The sequence below is a fragment of the Diospyros lotus genome, chromosome 14 (assembly GCF_014633365.1).
Source record: "Diospyros lotus cultivar Yz01 chromosome 14, ASM1463336v1, whole genome shotgun sequence".
In the NCBI taxonomy this organism is placed as follows: Eukaryota; Viridiplantae; Streptophyta; class Magnoliopsida; order Ericales; family Ebenaceae; genus Diospyros; species Diospyros lotus.
In genome coordinates, this window is record NC_068351.1 from 23,694,736 (window position 1) to 23,712,572 (window position 17,837).

Consider the following 17,837-nt stretch of genomic DNA (forward strand, 5'->3'; position numbering starts at 1 on the left):
AGGCGACAATAGTAATAATCAAAGATGCTTTTTGTATTCTTTTAAATAAATTAGTCAAATACGTCCAAAACTCACTCACTGGCTTTACTGTTTTGATTACCTTCTTGAGGCTAGAAAGGTCATATTGCGTGACTGATCAGAGCTGCAGAGGGCAACTCCAATTTGCATTATTAGCAGCATACAAAATCAGCTGCTCAAAGGCCCAGTCTCACTCACTTCCAAATGCATTATTTAAGAGCAAAATTGCCTATTTCTTAAACAGCTGAAATGCCTCTTGGATTCCACAGGAAGTCAGCCCATCACTAACCATTTGAAAAGGGTGAAGCCATTTAGATTTTAGATCTTCCCTGGGTGGATAATTTGGTATAAAATAATTTTCGTATACCATAGTATTGAACATAAGTTTTAATAGTAATAATAAAGATATTCATTTGTGACCATAAAGTTACAGGTTGAACTTATAAAATAGGGAAAATCATCTTCAAGCTGAAAAACCTAGGCTAAATGGGGTAAAAACCCCATTTGGTCCCTGCCTTACACACAGCAAGGGCTCAAGTGGGATGAGATATTTAATTTGATTTCAAACTCAATATCACTTTCCATAACATCTTTTTTAAGAAAGAATATAGCCACAGACAAAAACGACTCTTTCTTTACCAGAAACAAAATTGGAAATCTCATACACTAAGAACGGACTTTATATTATATCCTTAGCCTTTTGGTACAGAGGGCAAATTTGTCACTAGGAGTAAATGGGAGAAAAAAATATTTAAGGGACAAAATATGATCACCTCTGGGAAAAGCCAGAATTGTTGGTTTTTATCCATTAATGGCACATTCTTGAGTGCATATCCATTCAGCAGCAGCTAAGGGAATGCTGAATCAGTACTACTTCTCATTATAATCATGCATAGGGTATTTGGACTGCACTAAACAGGGACATCATTGGCCTACATAGGGTTCCTAAAGAGACCAGAAAATGACAGCATTGAAACTTCTTGCTGTAAAGACAATACAAAAACAATTGCTGTAAAGACAATACAAAAACAATGTCGTTGGCTGTTCTCCAAGAACACGGCACTAGTGCACTTCTTTATCATTCACAACTCAAAGTAACAAGGCATATCAAATATTTATCCCACTATATGGGGTTGGCTACATTCACAAATCAAGATGACACAATAAAAAGCAAGGACGATATGAATGATGAATTTATACAACAAACAAGAGTTAATTACAAGATTCACACATTGCTGTCAACACGGTTGGGGAGGGGAAAAGAAAAGAAAAGAAAGGTTGTGCAAAGATCATAAAGTCACTTCCATGTCTTTGCATTGGAAATTCAGTACATCCATGACAAGTCTTGCTTAAAACTTACAGATTTTGCAGCTCCATGAACACCCCGCTCAGATATTTGCGGGCAGTCATCAACAGCCAACAGTTCCAGTTTATATGATCCTACAAGTGGCTTTAACCCGTCATCGGTGATTCCTAAACACTTGCTAAGTCGCAAGACACACAACTGAGGAAACTGGCTCACAAGCTGCAGTCCTTCATCGGTCATCTCTTGGCATCTCACAAGCTCTAGGATTTGCAGGTGCTCAGCTGAACAGAGTGCTTCCATCCCAACATCATTAAAAGAATAGACATGATCAAGAGCAAGTTCTCGAATTGGGCACATTTTTATTAACATCAAGATTCCATGTAGAGTAAATGAAGAAAATGAAGGGAACTCTCCATCAGAAAAGGATAATCTAACTGATTCCAGATGAGAACAGTTTTCTGCTACTGCTTTTAAACTTTCATCTGTTAATCTTAATGGATTATTAACCAGAAGAGGAAGTGAGAAGTCTGATGGGACTCTGAGAGAAATGGACTGAAGATTAGCTGATTTTCGAGCTAAGCCTATAATATCACAGTCCCTCACCCCAACACACATGTCCAAGTGAATCTTCTCCAAGTTCTTGCACTTGCCCAAAACACAAGCAAGGCCCCTCCCTGGACTGATGATGCAATTCACCAGGCTAAGCTCTTGCATACTTTCACATGGAACCCACTGCTTCTGCCATCTATCTACGGCTAACCGATCATAAACCTTCATATAACGATAATTAGCGTCCACCTCAAACTGCAATCGCTTTAATTTCCGCCAACTAGGTCCAAGCTTAATTAAATCACCTTCCCCAATTGCCCGGCAATTCTTAATGGAGAGATCTTCTAGTATTTCAAGCTTGCCAAGGTATTCTAGCCACTCAACACTGCTCACATTTAGGCATCGAATAAGGTGTAGATTTCTGAGGTTCTTGCAACCCACAACAAGAGACAATATGCCACAACCACTGATTCTTGGGGCAAAATTCAACTTTAAGGAAGAAAGTTTGGAGCAAGAAGCCAGGTAGCCAAGACCCACATCAGTGATGAAGGTGCAGTAACTTAAAGTGAGATCACTCAGAGAAGAGCAATTGTTTGAAAGGACAAGAAGTCCTTGGTCATCCAACTGTTTCCCTAATTTAGACATCCAACCTGAATAAATTATTTCTACTCTTGTCAAGTTCGGAAACCTGTTGCAGAGGGAAATCAAAGCTTCATTCGCTGGGTCTAGTCCACAACCAACTCGAAGTGATTTTCTTTCTTCATTGTCCAAATGATAGAGACGCTTACATGCCAAAGATAGAGAGTTTCTATCTATGGTTTTCTTAATCCTGCTCAAAATCTCCCATACTAGCTGATCTGGCAAATCATCCATAAGACTTTCTTTTTCAAGATGAAAATGACTGCCAGCAACCTGAAACTGCTGCAAAATCAGCCATATCCTGTTAAAAGCATACCAAACATGGAAAATACCCAGTCTATGGAGTGGTGTCTAGACACCACTTGAACATTTGACTATTGTGAAAACATAACTAGCAATAAGGTTGGACTCCATTGAGTAGGAATTCCACAAAATAAAACAGGTTGAGAGTAGCAGATATCCATATAAGCGAGCTGCAAAAGTGGAGAACAGTAAAAAATGCTTCAATACTATGTAAGCAGGTAATAGACAAGACTAGGGGGCTGTTTAGTTGTGGTAAACAGTCCCAGTTATTACTCTACATAAAATGGAAAATTAGAAAAGTTGTTCAAATACAGCCTGTTCAGTTGTAAAAAATATTTTATAACTTTTTCAATTCCAATTTTACAACTAAACATACCCTTAACAATTTATGTTTAAAAAAATAATAGCATTCATTTCCAGAAAATTTAGAAAACACCTTTTTGATATTTTCCTATTCATAGTATAAAGTTGAAAAATTAGAAAATTGAATTTTGTGTTTTCTAATTAGAGATTAAATCATTCAATAGAAAAATTAGAGTTGGAAAGGTTGAAAATGTTTTCAACAACTGAACAGGCCCTTTTTCCAAATGGAAAATGGAGATTAGGAAAATGTGGTTTTACAAAAATGAATTGAACTTGTAATATAACTTTTTTAAATTGTCCTTGCCAATTTAGAGATTTGATGCAGGTTCTCCACAAAATTTGCTCCAAATCATCTCCATCTCCATTTCTAATACAAGTTACACTAAAGAAAAACATCTCCATCTCCATTTCCAATACAAGTTACACCATAGTTGTTAAAGGCGCGCCTAGGCGCAAGGTGCCTTAAGGCGCCAGTTCAGCGCCTCGCTTGGGCCGAGGCAAGGCGATTTTAGTGAGGCGCGTGCCTTGCACGGTGAGGCGAGAGGCGCGCCTCATGAAACCTAGGTATGAAACCTAGGTTTTAATTAAAATCTAGGCAGCTCAAATCCTCCCCTCTTCTCAGTTCGAACATGTATACATTACAACATATTTATATTTCTTTAGTTTAAGTAAATGGAAGGTAAAATATAAATAAAAAAAAATGTGGACATTTACTTTAATAGATGAATATAAATAAGAAAGTACTCTCCATTTGGATTTAATAAAAATATCTAAAAAATCAAAATCCATAAGAATAAAAAAATAAAATTTTAATTTTAGTACAAACTCAGGATTTAACGATTTTACCACCCCCAAAATACATATCTTATTTCTTGAAAAATTCATTAAAAATCATTTTAACAATAATGAATATTAGTTATCAAAATAGTGGAAGATAGTTTTTCAAAATGAAAACGTTTTCTTATATATCTCCTTATAATGCGCTAATCTTCCAGATTTAGAAAAATAACATTTTTCAAAATGAAAACATTTTCTTGATTGAAGGAGAGGATGAAGATATTGACCTTAATGTTGATGATCTCCTTGATGATGATTGATTAAAAGTTCTTTATTGATTGTGGACTTGTAGTATTTATATGTTTGTTTAGAACTTTGCATAATGATTGGTACTTGTTTGAGTTTGAGATTTTAAGTTTGAACTTTGATGATGTTTCTAGTTTAGAATTTGCATGATGAATAAATCAACTTTGATGATGTTAGTTTAGAATTTGAAGATAATGAATCATTAATGATATGCATGTGTTATTATTAATAATTTGATAGTTTTTTATGATTTTACAAGATTTTGAGTTTTTTTTCTAAAAGATGTGCCTCGCTTAGCAAAGGCACGCCTCGCCTCGTGCGCCTCGCGCCTCAGGCTCCAGGACCCTTTGCGCCTCGCGCCTTTCAGAACTATGAGTTACACTAAAGAAAAACATCTCCCAGTTTTCTGAACATATGTTCCAATTTTCTAGATTGGAAATTAGTTGTTAGTACTTCCAACATTTTGGACGTATTTTCCAATTTTTCTATCGAAAATGAAAAATAAAAATTTTATAGAAAATTAGAGATAAAAGCCTAGAAATCATTTTCCACAGCTGAACAGGCCCAAGGTTCTCCACAACAACTAGAAGCAAGATGGATTATCCAAAGCTTGAAGAAGTGGTGTTTCTGCTTGAAACTTTTAACCATGGTTATCAACTTATCATAGCTGGACTAGTCATTGAACCAGCTGAAATACTGGTGTTCTATAGTTCCATCATGGTTCAATCATCTATAAAATTGTTTAGAAATAATTAATTAAAACAAAATGAAAAGACTAGAGTAAATGACTAGTAAGTAAATTGCTGGTTATTTTATTAAATAATTTATGTGTTAGAGTTTGCCTAAGATTAGTCTTATGGCTTGGAAGAATATAAAGGACAGACGAGAATAAGCCATTGAAGACCGGTTTCTAGGAGTAGTTAGGTGTTTGTAACGGTAACTACCGATTAGTTAGGTATTTTCTCCTTGTAATTCCCGTCTCTATGATCCATAAATAGAGGGTCAGGGTGAGTTTTTTTTTTTCTCCTGCTTTCATTGTATCTTGTGATTGTGTACTACTAGAGAGAAAAGCCTTAGTCTTTGTAATTTCGGTGAGGATAGCTCGGTCATAGAGCTATGAGTGCAATGCATTATATCGTTTCTACTGTTTCAAGATAGTGGAAGCCATAAGCCCTCTAATCTATTTGGATGTAGGATTCACCAATTCAAAGGTGATCCGAACTAGGATAAATCCGGTGTCCCTTGTGTGTGTTGTTGTAATTTCTATTCTTATTCTTGTTATGTCCTTACTGTGAGTGTTTGGTGTCTTTCTTGAGAGTTGAGTGCAAGTGTGTGGAGTGAGTTTGTTCAACAATCTGGTATTAGAGCCTTGTTCTCCACACTCAAGAAGTCAAGAATTTACTCAAGATGAAGAGACATGACTCAGCAACTCAGAATTATGGCTTCATCTTCATCTGCCTCAAGACATGACATTGAGAAGTTTGAGGAGCAAAATGACTTTACCCTCTGGAAGATGAAGATGCGTGCCCTCCTCGACAATCTTGACCTTGAGGAAGCACTAGGGGGAGAAGCCAAGATGCCTAAGACGTATACAACAGAATAGAAGGAGATCCTAAAAAAGGCCTACAACACGCTGATCCTTAGTCTTGGTGACAAGGTGTTGAGGGGAGATTTCCAAAATGAAGATGGCTGCGGAGATTTGGCTTAAGTTGGAAAGCCTGTACATGACAAAGTCAATGTCCAGCCGACTTAAAAGGCAAGATTTTTCACTTTCAAAATGAATGATGGTCAAAAACTTCATGATCATATAGATGAATTTAACAAACTCTGCCTAGATCTTGAAAACATAGAGGTAAAATATAAAGATGAAGACAAGGCATTGGTCTTGCCTCCTAAAATATGGAAGAGACACCCTATCATTAGATTGGAATAGGGGCCCTTAATTCCAAAGAATTGTAGAACAAGGTAGAAGGGAAAAGCTTTCCAAGAGATGCCCTTACAGCAAAATTCAGAAATGATATAAGAGATCCTAAGGGAAGGGGCAAGTCAAGATCTAGGTCTAGATCTAGAAAGAAATCAATTAAATGTTATTATTGTCATGAGGAGGGTCACACTAAGAAAAATTGTCCCAAGAAGAAAAAGGATTTTCAAGATAGGTGTAATTCTGATCGTGGAGTTAGTATATGTGAGTTCGGATATGATAGTGTTGATGCTATTGTGGTTTTAGAGAAGGCTGAAAATGAGGTATGGATAATGGATTCTGGTTGTTCATACTACATGACACCAAAGAGGCATTGAATCCTAAACTATCAAGAAATCAATGGAGGAAAAGTCCTGCTAGGAAATGACCATGAATGTATATAAGACTAAAGATGCATGATGGCTCATGTAGAACACTGTCAGATGTTAGGCACATTCTAGAATTAAAGAGAAATTTAATTTCTCTTGGTGAACTGGACAAGAATGGCTATAACTTTAAGGGTGATTGTGGAGTTTTGAAAGTTTCTAGAGGATCCCTAATATGCATGAGAGCCATGCTGTAGAATGGTATACACATTCTGCAAGCCACCACCTTAAGTGGGGAAGCTGCGGTGGCAGGAAACAAAGTTCACATGCAAGCTAGATTGTGGCATCTAAGGATGTCACACATTAGTGAACAAGGGCTAAAAGAGCTGGCAAAAACAAGGCATCCTAGGTCAAGGTCAAGCTGCAGGACTCGATAAATGTGAATCCTGCAATTATGGCAAAGCTACCAAAGTCAAATTTAGTAGGAAGGCTATTCACTCCTCCTAGGCACCATTAGATTACGTACACTCAGATTTTTGGGGACCATCTCAAACCCTAACTAATGGAGGCTCTAGATATTTTCTTTCTATCATTGATGATTATTCAAGAATGGTATGGGTATATGTCTTAAAGTTAAAGGATCATACATTTGAGGCCTGTAAGACATGGAAGATTATGATATAAAACCAAAATGGGAGAACCGTTAAAACCATTAGGACCGATAATGGCCTAGAATTCTACAATAAGGAATTTGCTCAAATGTGTAATGAGAGTGGGATAGTGAGACATTGAACTGCCCCTGGAAATCCAAAACAAAATGGTTTGGCTGAGAGAATGAATATGACTATTAGAAAGAGTGACATGCATGCTATTCCATGCAAATTTACCTAAGTCATTTTGGGGGAAAGCAGTATCAACTATAGCACATGTGATCAATAGATCCCCATCTACTGCAATTGAGTTTAAAACACCCTATGAAAAATGGACAAGTCATAAGCCAAACCTAGATCACCTTAGAGTATTTGGTTGCTTATCCTATGCTCATGTGAAGCAAGGCAAGCTAGAACCTAGGGCAAAGAAGTGTTTGTTTATAGGTTATCCCACCAGTGTAAAAGGTTATAAACTATGGAACCTAGAAACTGAAGGGCCGAGGACCATTGTTACAAGGGATATGACATTTGATGAAGGGTCTACAATAAAGGGGGTTAATGTAGATGAGCATCCAGACAGAAGAAAAATCTAAGTCAATAGATATTGAGGTTCAAGGTGTAATTCCTGAAAATGACTTAGAAACTCCTCATGAACAGGATTATGCCCATCAAGGGGAGAGTGAGGAGGAGAGTGATGGTGACTCCAATGCAGGTGACCAGCCGAATACCCAAAGGTATAATGTGGCTAGGGATAGGCAAAGAAGGAGTTGTAGACCACCACTTAGATATGGGTTTTCAGACCTTGTTTCTTATGCACTAACAAGTGCATTAGAGGTTATAGGGGAAGAACCAATGTCATTCGAAGAAGCAGTGAAATCAAAAGAATCCCAAAAATGGATAGATGCCATGAAGTCTGAAATTGAGTCGTTGAGAAAGAATCAAACTTGGGTGTTGATTGATAGGACTCAAGGATAGCAAATTGTTGGTTGTAAATGGCTATATAAGATAAAAGAAGGGGCTGGAAGTAACCCCAAACCTAGGTATAAGGCCAAGTTAGTGGCTAGAGGGTTCACTCAAGTCTCGAGTATAGATTTCAATGAGGTATTCTCACCAGTTGTGAGACATACCTCTATCCGAGTGCTACTTGCCATGACAGTACACCTAAACCTAAATTTGGAACAAATGGATGTAACCACAGCATTTCTTCATGGTAACTTAGATGAAAGGATCTTAATGGAACAACCTAAAGGTTTTGAATCTAGAGGAAAGGTGGAGTAGGTATGTTTACTTAGGAATCTCTTTATGGACATAAGCAATCCCCAAGACAATAGTATGGGAAGTTTGATACAGTTATGCTAAAACAGGAATATGCTAGAAGTTCATATGATTGTTGTTTATATTTCAAACATGTTTCATCTAGTATTTCCGTTTATCTTCTCCTTTATGTGGATGGCATGCTAATAGCAAGTCAATCTAATAAGGAAATTCAACAATTAAAACTGGAGCTAAAATCAGAGTTTGAAATGAAGGAGTTAGGGGAAGCTAGGAAAATACTAGGGATTGAAATCATTAGAAATAAACAACAAAGGAAGCTGTACCTATCTTAGAAATCCTACCTAGAGAAACTGATTAGGAAGTTTGATATGGCATATGCAAAGGCTGTAACTGTGCCATTTACCCAACACTATAAGTTATCCTCAGATCAATCACCTAAGGATGAGGAAAGTTCAAAGGAGATGAGTGTCATACCCTTCTCTAGTGTTGTGGGCAGCCTAATGTACAATATGGCGTGCACAAGACTTGATTTGGCCCATGCAAAGAGTGTTGTGAGTAGATTTATGGAAAATCCAAGCAAAACACACTAGAATGTTATTAAATGGGTATTTAGGTATCTAAAGGGATCTAGTGGCATGGTTTTGTCTTCTGGTGGAGCTAAAATAGGAGAAACAACAAGTATTATAGGGTATTCAGATGTTGATTATGCAGCTGATCTGGACAAGAGAAGGTCCACAACCGATTGTGTTTTTAAGTTGTGAAACTTCACAGTCAGTTGGAAAGCAAGCCTCCAACATGTGATGGCTCTATCAACAACTGAGGCAGAACACATAACTGTTTTAGAGGCTATTAAGGAAGCTATATGGCTAAAAGGATTGGCCAGTGAGCTCCTTGGGACACCAGTGGATGCCATTTTGATGTGTGATAGTCAAAGTGTCATACACTTGTCCAAGAACCAAGCACACCATGAAAGGACTAAGTACATTGATGTTGGTCACCATTTTATTAGGGAAATATTACATAAAAAAGAGGTAAAACTAATAAAAGTTGCAGGTGATGAGAATGTTGCAGATATGTTCACAAAGGTAGTCCTTATGGTAAAACTGAAGCCCTATTTGGAGCTACTTCAAGTAGTCCAAGATACTTGAACAGAAGATCAAGATAGGTGTTGAAGAGGGCAGGTATCTACTTTAATGAAGACCAATGTTATGCAAATGGTGGAGAATTTGTTAGAGTTTGCCTAAGATTAGTCTTATAGTTCGAAAGAATATAAATGACAAAAAAGAATAAGCCGTTGAAGACTGGTTTCAAGGAGTAGTTAGGTGTTTGTAACAGTAACTACCAAATAAGGTAACTATCGGTTAGTTAGGTATTTCCTCCTTGTAACTCCCACCTCTGCGATCTATAAGTAGTTAGGTGTTTTCATTGTATCTTGTGATTGTGCACTGTAGGCTACTGTAATATTGTACCTTTCAGTTTATTACTAACTAAAAGGAGAGAACAGCCTATAAATAGGCTAGATTAGTTAGAGAATGCAGTTGATGAATGAAATCTGAATTCTTCCTTCTCGAATTCTCTCTCCCTCTGTTTTTCTGATTTCTCCCTCCATTCTTCCAATTTTCCTCCCTTCCTTTCTATTCTCTCTTCCCTTATTGCTTCCAAATTCCAATTCTAAACCCTAGGTAAATCCTAGGTGTGTGACATTTGGTATCAAAGCTAGATGATTCTCGGCTGTGATTCTATCAATTCCTAGCAGCTAATCAAGGTTTGAAGTTGGAGGCGATGCCAGCCAACGATTCTTGGCTATGATTTTTGGCAATCCAGGCGAATTCCATTAACAAATCCAACGAAGCCAAGTCGAGTGATTTCCAATCACTTCTCAGCTCAGGTTTGAAGGGGAAGCAATAGGTTGATTCTCGGCTGTGAATTCTCATACTTCTTCTTCGGAATTGAAAGGCGAAGCAGATTTAGGTGGTTTCTGGAAGAATTCCCACAAATTCAATTAGCTGCATCAAAGCCAATCAATATAGGAGGCAGATTCAGAACATCCAATCCAGGTTGTTGATTTAGATCTAAGCGATCACTGGAATTGATCAGAGACAAGCTGTGAAGCAATCAAAGTGAAGAAATGGCTGAAGGAACAAGGATGAAATAGCTTGAGGCGAGGATGGAGGCAATGGAATTAGGACTGCTACAGACTCAGTAGGCAGTGAATCACAGCAAGGAAGAGAGCTTTGCAATACTAGAAAGTGTGCAGAGAGACCTCACTGCAACTCAAGAGAGTGTGCGGAGAGAATTGGAGAAAAGCAGAGAAGAAATTATGAGAACATTAGATCATTTTGGCCAGGGAATAGATAACATGTTCAACATGTTGTTGGCGTTTTTGCCTTAATTAGGAATTTCCACCGAGATCCACTTCCAATCCAATCCTGCCTGGTGATGGAATTCTTTCTCGAGTTTTAGGATTGGAGTTTCCACCGAGATCCACTTCTGATCCAATCTTGCCTGGTGATGGGATTCTTCCTCTAGTTTCAAGAATGCAAGAGGCAACAGTCCAAGCAAGAGGTTCTTCTCAAACCACGCATTATACTCCCACGCCAAGGTTAGAGATACCGGTTTTTTACGAATCAAAATCGAGATGGTGGATTCGTAGATGCGAGAGATTTTTTCAACATTATAATATACTAGAAGGACATAAGGTTAACCTTGCAACAACCTATCTCAACAATACGGCTAACTCGTGGTATCAAGTTTAGAATAAGATGAGGAGATTTGCAGCCAATTGGACTAAGTTCATGGAGGATCTATGTGACCGATTTGGAGAGAAGTCAATGACCAATGGGGTTGAAGAATTTAACAAATTAAAGCAAGACGATGTCATGATCCCAAGGATAAAATAGTAAATATAATAGTAACTATAGTTTAATTGTAGTTATTATTTACAATTAGGATCAATTATTTATAGTGGAGCAATTATGAAGTACTGAAGTAGTGGACGTAGTGGTAACCGCTCTGTAAAACAATCGGACATCTTTATATATAAAGCTATAACCCACAGTGCCAATTTTCATCACATCACAATTGAATGAATATTAAGTCCATTTCTCTCTCATCTCTCTCAATTTCCTCCTATTATTTCATCTCTCTTCCTCATTTCTTTTTATTTCTCCCTCAATTCCAATTCTATCTTCAAAGATAACCTTAGCTAGGACTAGGGTCCTAACATTTGGTATCAGAGCAACAATTTCTCAACCTCAAATCTAGTTTTTTTTTTTTTTTTTTCAAATTTTCTCAATGGCTGAGGATTACTAGTCGCTCAAAGCTTCTATGGACAGATTTGAAAGGAAATTGGACAAACTCATGATCATGACGGCCAAAAGGTATCAGGTTAATCTTCCAAAGAAATTACTTTCTAAGGAATATTCTAATCCAATTATTCAGAAAGTAGATCTAAAGGAACAACCTGATTCCTTAATAAAAAAAGAAGTTTTCGAAAAAGATACTCAAGATGACTATCTCAAAAGTTTTGACTATGAGATGATTGATTCAGACAATCAATCATCAGGATTGAAAGAAGTTAACAGAGAATTTCTTGAGATTGAGAAAGAAGGTCCTAAGAATATTGTTCCTTTGCCTTTGGCTCCAAAGAAGGCTGAGGAGTCCATAGCTTTGGTTAAATCAGGCATCAAAAAGTTTAAGACAATTCCAGTAGGAGAATATCTTACTATTATTCTAACTTCTAAATGTTTTTGATCTTGAACAATATGACAATCTTGTTGTCATTTCAGATGGTGTAGACCAATTTTTGGTGTTGGTTTTAGCAGAGATAAGTAAAGAAGGTACTTCAAGAGATGTTATTTCCTCTTTCATCCATAAGATAAAGCCAAGAAGGAGAGAGAAAAAGAGGCAAAAGAAAAGAGAAAGAAACAAGAAAAGGCAAAGGATGAATCAGGTAGTGAAAGCAAAAATTGGATGAAGTAGCCAATTGTTGTGATTTCTTATGGACAAGAAATCTGTAAGGGGGAGGGAATGTCATGACCATTAATTAGGAAGTTTCTTTTTTCAGTTCTTATATCTTTATTCAATTATTATTTATAATTATGTATTAGGGTAGTCAGGTGTAGTGGAGTGGTGAAAATGGAAGTGATAACTGCTATAACCGCCACAAATAACTATTGGCTAGTTTTATATATAAAGTTGTAACCCCACAATGCTGGGATCATGAATGAATTGTCAATAAGTTATTGAAGTCTCTCTTTTCCCCCTATTGTTCTCTTTATTTCTCCTTACTTTATGTCAGCTTCTCCCTCATTTCTATCTGATTTTCCCTATTATTCTGTCTGATTCACCCTATTATTCTTCTTATTTCTCCCTTAATTCCATTTCTATCTTCAAAGGAAACATTAGTTAAGTCTAGGGTCCTGAGGTTTGGTATTAAAGCATATTGGTCAAGCTACTAAGATTTCTTGGGGATAAGAAATCTTTTAAGGGGGAGGGAATGTTATGATCCCAAGGATATAATAGTAAATATAATAGTAATTGTAGTTTAGTTGCAGTTATTATTTACAGTTAGGAGCAGTTAATTGTAGTGGAGCAATTATGAAGTAGTGATCGTAGTGGTAACCACTCTGTAAAACTATTGGATATCTTTATATATAAAGCTACCACAATGCCAATTTTCATTACATCAAAATTGAATGAATATTTCAGAATTCTAGTTTCTCCCTCATTTCTCTGTTTCTCCCTATTTTCTATCTATTTCTCCCTCATCTCTCTCAATTTCCCCCCTATTATTCTGTTTGCCTCTCCCTCATTTCTTTCTATTTCTCCCTCAATTCCAATTCTATCTTCAAAGATAACCTTAATTAGGACTAGGGTCCTAACAAATGGATCTGTGATGGAGTATCGAATCCAGTTTGAAGAATTAAGGTCTTCAATGCTGAATTCTCAACTTGCTTTAACAGAGTTACAGAGCTATATTTCGTTTCCAGCTTCATAAGTGGCCTTAAGGATAAACTAAGGCCAATTGTAAAAATGATGCAACCTACTACTGTTAAGTAGGCTGATGAGAAGGCAAGGCTACAGGAGCTTGCATTGGAAGCGATTCTCAAAAAGTACACTATCTTAATGGAAATTCAGCCTTCATTCACCAAACAGTTGGAAGAAAATCAAGACAATTTGAATTCTAGGGTTTATCCTAACCCTATTTCAGGTAAATCATCTACTATAGAGCAGAGAAGGAAGTTAGGATTGTGCTATAAATATGGAGATAAATTTAGTCCCGACCATCAGCGTAGAAGAAAGTTACTAAATACGGAAGGCTTAGAGGAAGAAAACGAAGGCGAGCCAACGAGAATTGGATGAAGAACAACAGCTCAATTGTAATAGTTTCTTAGGGACAAGAAACCTCTGAAGAAGGGGGGATTGTCACAAGCCAAGGGTATAGAAGTAATTGTCAGAAATAATTGTTCAATGCATGTAATTCTTCTTGGGATTACCGCCGCTTGTGCTCTCGATTTCGACAGAGTAGGTAAATCGCAGGCGGACCTTTGGCCCTAGTGTAGGTCGAGTATCGGACTCGTAACCTACTGGTACTAACCCCAGCGTATCACTTGCCCACCACTTGACCTATACCCTGAGAGCTCAATACATGTCATTATTCTTGGGATGATGTCCCCTTGCGAGCGCCCCATCACCGCACCCCTTTAGTGACGCGGAGGTAAACCCAAGTATTATCCACCAGCGGCTGCGCTGGGGTAGAATTCGAACCTAGAGACCAGGCTAGCCCACCTCCCCCAGCTGACCGCTGAGGCCACCCCGTGGGATTACATGTCATTCTTCTTTATTGCATTGTAGGCTGTTGTAGTATTGTACCTTTCAGTTTATTATTAACTAAAAGGAGAGAACAGCCTCTAAATCGGCTGGATTAGTTAGAGAATACAGTTGATGAATGAAATCTGAGTTCTTCCTTCTCGAATTCTCTCTCTCCCTATGTTCTTTTGATTTCTCCCTCCATTCTTTTGATTTCTCCCTTCCTTTATATCCTCTCTTCCCCTATCATTCCAAATTCCAATTCTAAGCCCTAGGTGCGTGACACTCATCTCCATTCTTTAATACTCATGAACAACTAAGTGAATTTCTTTTGTAAGTAAAAATATCAAAGAAAAAACCAAATCTTTTAACTGTTGCAGCAGGGATAGACACCATTTAAGCCAGCTCAAATTGATTCTTGTTCCTTTTTGTCTTAACCATATGCGAACAAAAAGAAAGCTAATTTAACAGGTTTCTTCAAACCCAGTCAGATCAAAGAAATCCATGAACTATAATATACCAGTTGAGAAAAAAAAATCTTCACTTGTTTCCATCTAAATAAGGATAAAATCATAGAGACATTCAAGTGTCAGCAGAAGCCTAATCTGTTGAACTAAATTGCAACCTAAAAGCAAAAGATTACTTCAATAACAGCATCTCATCCGATGCCCCACCATTAATGAACATCCACATCTTAAAAGGTTACAAGAAAAGAAAGAAATTTAAACTCATGCAGAAGGTAAATTTATATTGAACAAAAAATCAAATCAGCAAGAAGAACTCATCTCTGCCTAATGCAAGCCACACCCTCAAAATTGTAATTTTCCCCTCCAAATAGATAGTAGAAAACTATAAGACGCTTCGAGAATACATCACACTGGATGCTCATGATGAACCCAAGAAGCGACTCAATTGCAGTATAAACTAATGACCCAGATGAGTTGAACCACTATATGAAGAACTGAATTTAAGACTTCAACAGAGATTTTTTTTCATTAAAAATTTAAGCCTATTTACAAAAAAAAATTACAAACTAAGACCCCAACAAAATTTATTCCCAAAATAAGATCTCCATCACATCAGTCACATCTCACCATTCAATTCATATGCAAAATGGCAGGAGATATGTAAAATGGGTATAACCACTAATGCAGTTCCAAATTTGTTGAAGAAACCATCTTGGTTTATGCCTTTAGGCAGAAATCAACGCTCCTTCCATTGGTTTCTGCCTAGGCAGAAACCCCCTTGCCCATAAGCCCCTCTGCCAAGACAGTTTCTGCCTAGGCAGAAACCCCCTTGACCAAAGAAGAAACCACCAAGGCCGTTTCTGAGCAATTTATGCTTTAGAAAAAGAAACCCTCTTGCTTGGTCTATGCATTTTTAGAAACCTTGGTTTCTGACTAAGGCATAGACTGCCAAGGCATTTTTTTATTTAAAGCAGAAACCCCCTTTGGCAGTTCTTCAACAAAATTGGAACCACATTAGCAGTGATGCCCCTTTGACATATCGCCTGATATTGTAATTTTTTTATGAATAGGCCTAAATTTGAAAAAAAAAAATTACTCCTTTCCTTAGAGCAAAACCAGATGCATTTCATAGCTCGTATTCAAGTTAGTTGCAGCTTAGAAAGACCACCAAGAGAGACACACAAAGAGATCAATTGCAAAACAAATTACACGAAACACTCTCGACGCAAAAGAGAGAGAAGTTCTATTATCTGAAACAAAATTTCCAAAAGAAAAAGGTTAATTGTCGGCATTCAGATAAATATCCTGCTTCAGAATTTTTGGATCAAAATGATGAAGAAAAGAATACGACGATAACACCCACATCAAGAGAACCCTTGCAAGGATCATACAATTCAATACTTCGAATGCAGAAACTGCCCACCGACAGAATCTTACATCAACACGAGAAAGACCCAGATGGTAATTCAGTTCAAAAGATCATCTAAATTGAAAAATCTACTAGGTTGCGGACAGATAGCTCTTCCCTTGCAAAAGTTTTTGAAAGAATAAACAGAACAAAGCGAAGATCTTAGCTTTAACTTGAGAAGAACAAGATACAGGCATACACGATGACAGAATTGAAAATAGAGGAACGAAATTGGACCTTTATTTTGCGGTGACTGGTGAGACCCAAAAGGGCAATGACGACGACGATGTTGCCAGAGATTTCTTTTCCTTTTGACGGAAAGAGAATGGAAAATTAAATTAAATACCTAAATAGGAGGAAGATATGGCAGTTCCATGCGTGCGAATCAAATATCTATCCATCCATCCGACGAGGTCAGTTGCTGTCACAACCATCAGAATATCTCAATCGATATCATATTAGATTTGGGCAGTCGATCAGGGGACTGTTATATCATGGAAAGTATATTGGGTTTAACATAAATAGATGTGTAATATAAATATACTGGGAAAAGGGATTCTACTATTTGTTCAATCCCTCCTCTACCTACCAGTATGTGTGTGTATAAAATTCTTTTTCTTTTTTCTTTTTCTTCTATTTCAAAAATAACCCTTTTCCCTCCCATCCTTGCTTCTTCGCTCGTCTTCATTCCCCCATGCCTCCGCCCGTCGCTATTTTGCCTGTCGCCTCCGCCTATCTCCGCCCGTCGCTGCTCCTCCGCTATGCCTGCGCCTCCACTCGTCTCTTCCGCCCGTCGCTGCTTCGTCCGTCTCCCCCGCCCCCTCCTCCGCCCCCTGCCGCTTCTCCTCCTATGCCCCTGCGCCTCAGCTCCTCCGCCCGCCTGTGCCCCCGCTCCTCCTCCGGTGACTTTGATTTAAGTATTTCTTTTTTTTCTCTTTTCTCTTTTGTCTCTCACATCACTAAGCGCGTGTTTCGATAACTCAAATTTTTCAAGAAATAAAAGTAATTTTTTCACCCATTTTTCAACTTTTACATTGTTTGATAGTATTTTTTTTTTTTCAGAAAACTCATTTTTCTATTAATGGTCACGTAAGAATATTTTCGAAATCAAATTCCTTAGGAGAGGAGATGAAATTTTCCTGACAATTAAAAAATAGAAATGAGCAGCTGCTGGGACAAGCAGAGCAAACGGGGGGTTTGGTTTGGGGATGGTGTTATTTAATAAATATAAATATATGTATAAAAAGTAAATATGTCAAAAATTTAATAATTAATAAATATAAATATATAAAAAGTGAATATGTCAAAAATTATATATAAATTATTTCTTTAGAAAACAAAAAAAATTAATTTTGTAGTTTCATTTTTTGAGAAAATAATTTAATTAATTTAAAATACGTTATTATTTTAATTTTTCTATACAAGATTTAATATTTTTTAATACATTTTCACCATTGAATTCCATGGAAAATGTGTTATTTTACATGAAAAATAATGCCTATCAAACACGAAATGCTAGGAAATTATCTAATTTTATGAAAAATATTATCAATCAAACACCAAAGAGATAGAAAATAACATCATTTTCTAGGTAGAAAATTATACCAATCAAATAGCTTAAATTTTTGATTTCCAAGAATTCATTTTCCCTAAAATTCAATTCTCTAGAATTCATTTTC

At 37.1% G+C, this 17,837-nt stretch overlaps 1 protein-coding gene across 6 annotated transcripts; it reads right to left on the minus strand.

The window, feature by feature from the left end:
* Nucleotides 1-1,055: 1,055 nt before the first annotated feature.
* LOC127790016 (F-box/LRR-repeat protein 14) lies at nt 1,056-17,052 on the minus strand. Of its 6 annotated transcripts, none has more exons than XM_052319222.1 (3): nt 16,748-17,052; nt 16,505-16,579; nt 1,056-2,794 (listed from the first exon to the last, which is right to left on the minus strand). In XM_052319222.1, exon 3 carries the CDS (start codon nt 2,744-2,746, stop codon nt 1,343-1,345), a length of 1,404 nt encoding a protein of 467 aa, XP_052175182.1. In that variant the 5' UTR covers nt 2,747-2,794; nt 16,505-16,579; nt 16,748-17,052; the 3' UTR covers nt 1,056-1,342. The 6 variants fall into 6 exon arrangements, with proteins under 6 accessions (XP_052175182.1, XP_052175180.1, XP_052175181.1 ...); XM_052319220.1 differs by having other exon boundaries at nt 16,396-16,579; XM_052319221.1 differs by having other exon boundaries at nt 1,056-2,791; nt 16,505-17,052.
* Nucleotides 17,053-17,837: the final 785 nt, after the last annotated feature.